This window comes from Nansenia antarctica (assembly GCF_963989245.1).
Source record: "Nansenia antarctica genome assembly, chromosome: 2".
Classification (NCBI taxonomy): Eukaryota; Metazoa; Chordata; class Actinopteri; order Argentiniformes; family Microstomatidae; genus Nansenia; species Nansenia antarctica.
In genome coordinates this window covers 78,862,337-78,870,082 of record NC_137675.1, presented here as the reverse complement: position 1 = coordinate 78,870,082, position 7,746 = coordinate 78,862,337, and the positions used below count along the sequence as shown (strand labels likewise).

General features: G+C 53.8%; 1 protein-coding gene across 1 annotated transcript in view; it reads left to right on the top strand.

Moving 5' to 3' along the window:
• Positions 1-2,394: 2,394 nt before the first annotated feature.
• The window catches only part of LOC308150684 (trinucleotide repeat-containing gene 6A protein-like), a gene marked incomplete at its 5' end in the record, with an annotated part of 22,344 nt that continues 16,992 nt past the window's right edge, over positions 2,395-7,746 (top strand). Inside the window, 8 exon segments of the mRNA XM_080523489.1 lie at positions 2,395-2,403; positions 3,535-3,679; positions 6,273-6,308; positions 6,311-6,411; positions 6,414-6,740; positions 6,743-7,402; positions 7,405-7,536; positions 7,583-7,737. Coding sequence (XP_080379615.1) covers positions 2,395-2,403; positions 3,535-3,679; positions 6,273-6,308; positions 6,311-6,411; positions 6,414-6,740; positions 6,743-7,402; positions 7,405-7,536; positions 7,583-7,737 — 1,565 coding nt within the window.

Below are 7,746 nucleotides of genomic sequence, written 5' to 3'. Positions count from 1 at the left end.
CTTGTCATACATTATGCTTTTTTTTGCAACGAAGTTAAAATAAAATTTAAATTCTCAGAAACTTCCACAGTAGAATCTTCTACCTCTCCCTCCTTCCTCTCCCCCCCCCCCCCCCCCCCCCCCGTATCGCCACATGACGGCATACATTACGAGGAGCAGGCCAGTAAGGAGGCCCGCTTTGACCATTTCTCTTGGAAAGATGACAGGATAAAAGCTGTGCATTCCTTTCAAATGATTACAGGCAGGTCGGATGTGCTCCCACCCCCATTCCTCTCGCTCTCTCTCCCCTCCTCTCCTGCCCCCCCCCCCCCCTTCCTCCCCACCCCCCCTTCCCCCCCCCAGTAAGGTGACACCAGGCGCCTGTAGGCCAGGCTCCTCCAGAGCTTCTTATGAAACCATGTGACTGTGAGAGGGCCGACAGACGAGAAGGAACACACTGTTCTCTCTACTGATCAGACACACACACACACACACACACACACACACACACACATACACACACACACACACACACACACACATACGCACATGCACGCTTGTCTGGGTCTGTGAACCCTGCTGCCCAGTATGGTGTTTTGTAGTGACGAGTTGTTGTTGTTGTTTTTTGTTGAAGCCCTAACACTTCTTTTTGCATATACCTAAGATGGTTTATTACAGAATGTAATGTAGTGCATGTTTAGTTTGCTAAAGAGGAGGCTAGCAAGAGGTAGTTGAATTAAATAACTTTTTAATTTATTTATCTTTCAATCTATTTAAGATACATAAAGTTGCCGTAGCCATTTCAGTTAAAGTCTGCTGACTTCCATGGTGGCCCTTCCCTTGTTGTACAGTTGGTGCACTGGTCTGAGGCGCTGTAGAAGGCTAGCACTAGGTAGCTAGCACACCTCTGTAGAGGGCTAGCACTAGGTAGCTAGCACACAGGTCTAACTCTGTAGAAGGCTAGCACTAGGTAGCTAGCACACAGGTATACCTCTGTAGAGGGCTAGCACTAGGTAGCTAGCCCACAGGTCTACCTCTGTAGAGGGCTAGCACTAGGTAGCTTGCCCACATGTCTACCTCTGTAGAGGGCTAGCACTAGGTAGCTAGCCCACAGGTCTACCTCTGTAGAGGGCTAGCACTAGGTAGCTAGCCCACAGGTCTACCTCTGTAGAGGGCTAGCACTAGGTAGCTAGCACACAGGTCTATAACTCTGTAGAGGGCTAGCACTAGGTAGCTAGCACACAGGTCTATAACTCTGTAGAGGGCTAGCACTAGGTAGCTAGCACACTGAAGTCTGTAGCACTGTAGAGAAGGCAAGCTCTGCTCTGAGGCTGTTATTTCAGCTGAGGGTTTATAAATAGCCCTCTGTGTGCTGTGAGCAGAGCTAACCTGCTCAGAGAAAGGTCAGAACAGTGAATATGCACAAACACATACACACACACCGTGACGAACATCCACACTACACTCGGTCTCTCTGAAGAGATTCATCTCTTTAACTTCAACTTAGACCTCTCTCTCTCTCTCTCTCTCTCTCTCTCTCTCTCTCTCTCTTTTTCCCTTTCTCCGGTATCTCTCTGTCCTCTCTAACTAATTACCCCCACCCACCCCGCTCCTCCATCTGTACTGAAGTGAGTGTGAATAGAAGTGTTGAGCGCTGAGGTCATTGCTCTGTGGGAAACCCCTCTCATCTCTCCAGACTCTAGGTCTTATGCCTTGTTGATGGTGATATAGGAGAAGGGAGGGAGGGTGGGAGGGAGAGATGGAGCATTTGAGAGAAAAGGAAAGGGAGAGGAGGAGCGTAGGGTTAGAGAGCAAAGGAGAGAAGAAGTGGAGGGTTGGAGAGAAAAGGAGATGGAGAGAAGAAGTGGAGGGTTAGAGAGAAAGGAGATGGAGAGAAGAAGTGGAGGGTTAGGGAGAAAGGAGATGGAGAGAAGAAGTGGAGGGTTAGGGAGAAAAAGAGATGGAAAGAAGAAGTGGAGGGTTAGGGAGAAAAGGAGATGGAGAGATTGTTTACAAGAAAGGAGGCGAGGGCTGAGACCGCCGTGGCATGCCGCCATTTTAAATGAGCTGCGGCACAGAGATACTGTAGAGTAATCTCTCTCTCTCTCTCCCTCTCCCCATCTCTCTCTCTCCCCATCTCTCTCTCTCTCTCTCTCTCCATCTCTCTCTCTCTATCTCTCTCTCTGTGTTTTGTCTCACTCTGTGTGTGTCTCTGTCTCTTTTTCTTTCTCTGTCTTTGTGTGTCTCTTTCTCTATCGCTCTCCCTCTAAGTAGCAGTAGATCGTGTGTGTGTGTCACTGTGTTGGAGTCAGTGCCGACTAGTTCAGTGACTTGGCCTGTATGTTTACTGCTGTCACCATTAGCTTAGTAAACCCCCCCCCCCTCTCTCTCTCTCTCTGAGAGGGTTTTGTTGCCATGAAGAGAGTGAGGTGTTGCTCAAAGACTAGCATTTCCTGCTTCCACCCATCATCATCACCACCACCACACAGTGTAGCTTCCTTAGTACCCCTCTCTGTAGTTCTGATCAGGGGGGTGGGTTGGGTGTTGTAGTTCTAGCCAGGGTTCCTTCCCACACCTGTGGCTGTAATGTTGATCTCCTTTCTATCTGGCCTAAGGCCATGTCAGCTAACAGACACAGAGAGATTCTGTTCTCTCCTAGAAGTGGCGTGGAATTACCGGACCCTGGTTTCCATGTTATTCTCCTGGGGGAGGGAGGGAGAGATCACCATCTCTGTGATACGGTGACAAGATAAGGACAACGAGGGAGGGAGGGAGGGAGAGAGAGATGCAGGGGGAGAGAGAGAGAGAGATGCAGGGGGAGGGGGAGAGAGATCACTATCACAGTGACACGGTGACAGGATAAGGACAACGGGGGAGGGAGAGAGGGAGAGAGAGATGGAGAGATGGAGTGAGGGATGGAGGGAGGGAGATCACTATTTCAGTGGCACTGACAGGATAAGGACAATGAGACAGTGATGTAGTAGTGTGACAATGTGACGTGGACCATGAACAGGAACGACATAGCCATGAGCACAGTTTCTGCTGCTAGGGATTGTGGGTAGTGAGTGATGTTCAAAACACGAGGCGGTAGATGTAGTTGTTGTGGAATTCCCGCTGTCTGGTTGTTTATGAGTTTGTTTATATTTATTTCTGCTGTGACTATAACTGATTTTGACCCTCTTTCTTCTTTCTCTTGACCCTTTCTCTCTCTCTCTCTCTCTCTCTCTCTCTCTCTCTCTCTCTCTCTCTCTCTCTCTCTCTCTCTCTCTCTCTCCTGCCCCTCTTTCTCTCTCTCCTCCCCCTCTTTCTCTTTCCCCTCTGCAGTGCCAGAACATATCAAGTATAGGCAGAGCCTTGATCCTCGTTGATCTGTCAGTTTAAACCACCCCTACACACACGCACACACTCTCTCTCACACTCACTCACACACACACACACACACACACACACACACACACACCTCCGCGTCGTTAGCAATGCCAACGGGGCTCCAGCCAGCTGCCAGACCCCGTGCCCGTTACGACAAGCTCCTCCCCTTCTCTGCTGACCCCTGAGGGCCCGACCCCTGACCCCCCCCCCCCCCCGCCCTACACGGTGCCTCCCCCCGTCACCCTGGGAACCAGACTGCAGCTCACCTCCACACAGCCAGGGGGAGCCCTGAGGGCCAGCGAGGGAGCTCTACGCAGCGCCTCAGTCACAGGTACATGACCCCTCGTCTCGTGGTCTCACCTGACCTCGCCTCGCTCCGCCTACACACAGGTACATACTCATCTCACCTGTAGCGAGGGGGTGGCAGGTGGCTGTGGTCTGGTTTTGGTCTCACTTTGTTTAATATGGACGCTCGCAGCAAGCTTTTACATTTACGGCATTTAGCAGACGTCTTTATATCCAAAGCGACTTAAAACAAGGAGAAACAGTACAAGCTTTTACCTTGTTGCTTTTACACTTGCCACACGCTTCTTTTCTTGGGGTACTAGATCAGCTTATCCTCTCCCTAATCTGTGAAACTGGCCCCTAAATAAACAGTGAGCCTGGCCAGGCTTGACTAGGGAATCTAACCGCCCCTCTTTGGAGGGTCCTTGGCCTGCCTTTTGTAACCTGAACGACAAGCCCTGGAGAAGTGCTAATAGCTGCCTAGCATGGTAGCACTGTAGCTGGTAACTGTAGCAGTTTGAACCCCTCTTGAGAAGCTAGCTAGGGTTAGCTACCTGCTTGTTTGTAACCCGAACAACAAGCCAGTGTGAGGTGCTATGATGCCTAGCATGGTAGCACTCTAGCTGGTAACTGTAGCAGGTTGAAAACCTCTGAGAGCACGTCGTTTATTTATGGGAGACCGAGACTACCAGCTGCCACCATTCTCCTCTGTCTTTCTCTCCTTTCTTTAATTGCTTTCTTTACCCCTGATCTGCTTGATTCTGTTATTTTGTCTCTCCCCTCTCTTTGTCCTGTCTCTCTGTTTGTCTCTGTATGCCTTCTCTCCTTGCTCCCTTTTTGCTCTCTCTTGTTGTTTTGTCTCTTGCTCTTCCTCTGTCCTCTCTTCCTCCCTTTCCCTCCTCTCTCTCTGTGTCTGACCGTCTTCCCCCTCTCTCTCTCTCTCTCTCTCTCTCTCTCTCTCTCTCTCTCTCGGTTCCTAGGCATGGCTCCTATTCGGGACTCGGTCAGCCACTCCCCTAACCAAACAGGTGACTACACAACCTTCTGACTCCTCCTCTTCCTCCTTCTCCTGCAAACGGCCACCAAACCTTCAGCGAGACTGTTCGTATAATGCAATAATGCCGGGGGGGGGGGGGGGGGGGGGGGCTGGGGCGGGCGGCATATTGTTGCCTGTAATGGATGTTTCTAGCAACAACAACTCACTCAGACTGTAGGTGGACATTGATCTGCCGTAAATGCGCAACGTCTTGTCACCAGGAGAAAGAAGGTGTGTTCAGAAAGCAGATTCACTCGTGAGGGTATTTGCAGTGAAAGTGTTTGTACTCGTAGACACATTCTCATCTGGTGTTGATGTTATCAGAGCTATTTTGATACGGAGACGAGAGAGAGCAGTGTGTCCGTTTAGATCTCCCTTCTACAGAGGGGCTTCTGACTGTCTGTCTCTGGCTGGCTATCACTGGCTGTCTGGCTGGCTGGCTGTACCTGTCTGTCTCTGGCTGGCTGTCTGTCTGTCTCTGGCTGTCTGTTGCTGGCTGGCTGTCTGTCTGTCTGTCTGGCTACCTGGCTGGCTGTTTTTAGCCAGTCTGACCTTGCTAAATAATTTGTCTGTGACAAAAGCAGAGAGTGGGGGGGGCAAGTGAGGGGAGAGAGAGAGGGAGGAGGGAGAGAGGGTTCTCAGTCAGACTTGGCAGACGGACAGGACAACATCCAGGGAGAGTTGGCAGCCTTTGTGTGTGTGGTGTGTGTGTGTGTGTGTGTGTGTGACTGACAGAGAACAGGGGAGAGGGAGAGAGCTTTGGGAAGTGAGGAGTAGGCTGCCGTCGCTGCGTCTGAAAGGCTGAGGAAGGGGGTCCGGGTGCGTGTCCATGTTGGTGGGAAACTCGCTAGGAAACGGAACAAAACAAAGACAGCAAGCGAACAGGCGTTTGGCTGCCACCATCCCTCACCCTCCTCCCCTCCCCCTCTCTCCTCCCTCCCTCGCCTCTTCTCGCTCCTGTTCTCCCTCCTCCCTCTCCCCCCCCCGTACCAATCCTCTGGCAGCCAGCAGAATCACGCTGTGGAGACAAAATGGTGGCAGCTGGGTGTGGGTCTGGGTGGCGCTGACTAGACTGGACCCAGCAGGACTAGAGGGGAGGAGGGGGCAGGGGGCGGGCGGGGGCGGCGCAGGGGACAGGCTGGGTCTGGTACCGTCACAGACACAACAAACGCTTCAAACGTGTAACACACTTGACACCGGGGGGGGGGTTGGCAGCATGGCATTTTGTTGTGAGATCTATTCCATTACTAGATTACTTTCACAGAAATGTTTACATTGTGTCAACTCCACCAGTTTTTGGCTTTGGTTTTAAAATACTTGTCCCCCGACACACACACACACACTGCTAGAAGTTAATCTAAGTAAGATGAAATATCAATCAAGGCAGGTTGTATTTTTATCTGACTGTGCTAGTTTTAAGATATCTTTTACTTGTTTTACGAGAATGTTGACAAGTCAAATGTTCCTGTTCTGTTGGCAGTTAATTTTGCTTATTTTAAGTAATATTTCCCCCATTTTATTGCTTCTCTTTCTTGTTTTTGAGAGCTAAGTTTTTGCAGTGCATGACTCTAACCTCCCTGTCTCTCTCCCTCCCCGTGCCCAGGTCTGGATCACCCGGGGCTGGAGTCGCAGTATGAGAATTCCCCTGGAGCTCTGGGTCTCCGTGCAGCAGCAGCGACGGCAACAGTAACTGGGGGAAGGTCCAGGTAGACACCTGCAGCGGCGACAAGACCAGCGGCTGGCCCCCTCCTCCTCCTCCATCTCGGGCCCCGCCTCCGGGTCAGGCTCCTCCGGCAGCGACCCCGAGCTGGCCTCAGAATGCATGGACGCCGACTCCGCCTCTAGCTCGGGCTCGGAGAAAAACCTCGCCATGATGATGGCAGCGGCTGCTTCTTCCACAGCGACGACCTTGACGACGACCAGCGGCGGCGGCACCTCCGCAGCCGTTAAAGGAGACAGCAACGGTAACCGACAGGGCCTCGCTCCCCACTTCTCCATGGCCTCTAACGGAGGCAGCAATAACGCGGTGGGCAACGGGGGCGTGAAGGGCCCCTGGGGCGCCTCCCGCTCCACAACGGAGCCATGCTAAGCACAGGCCCCAACGATGCCAAGATGGCCGACGTCAGCCATCTCGGAAACAACAACAACAACAGCAGCAGCAGCAGCAAGCTCAACGCCTGGGGCGGCCCCTGCTCCAACGGCGGGGTGAACCCTAGCACTTTGAACCCAAACGCCAACCACGGTGCCTGGCCCGGCCTACAGCAGCAGAACAGCACCGGGTCCGGAACCAACCCCCACGGCCCGGTGGGGAACGGGTCGTCGCCGTCGGCGGGCGGCAACACTCTACGCAGCTCCGCTGGCGGTCCTCCGGGCCTGAACGCTAAGATGGGCCTCCAGGGAGGCGGGGGAGGTTCCCTGGGCTGGGGCGGCCTGGCAGACAGCTCCGGCCTGGGGACGGAGGAGGGAGCCGTCAATGGTACAAGCAAAGTGTCGAGCAGCAGCCCGATGAACACTGAAATGAACGGACCAAATCACACTACTACTAACGCCATGATAACCTCTAGTTTACCAAACTCTACTGGTTCCGTGCAGATGAGCGAGCCCGGCTCAGGCTGGGGCGGAGGAGGAGGAGGGGGTGGTGGGGGTCCCCCCGGAGCTCCACTGTCCAACGGCACTTCAGCCACCCAGCACCCCCACGGCGGCGAGGCGGGGGGTCCTTTCGGTACGCCCTGGGGGGGGGTGCTACCTACCCTGGAGACAAGGGCCCCCCCTCCCTGGGCCCTGGAGACACTGTGAATCCCTCTCTACTGCAGGCCGGCCCCCTCCCAGGCTCGGCCCCTCCTCCCCCCCTCCTCCACCACCACTGCTGCTGCTGCTTACAAGAGTAATAATAACAACAACACCCCCGGCCGCTGGGACTCGGCCCCGGCCGGACCCCCGGCGCAGTCCTGGGGGGCCAACCCGGCCTCCTCCTCCTCCTCCGCCGCCGCCGTCGGTAACGGGAACGGTACCGGAATGGGCTCCGTGGGGATCCCCCGGCCCTGGGGGAGCGCCTCCTCGTCTTCCTCGTCCTCCTC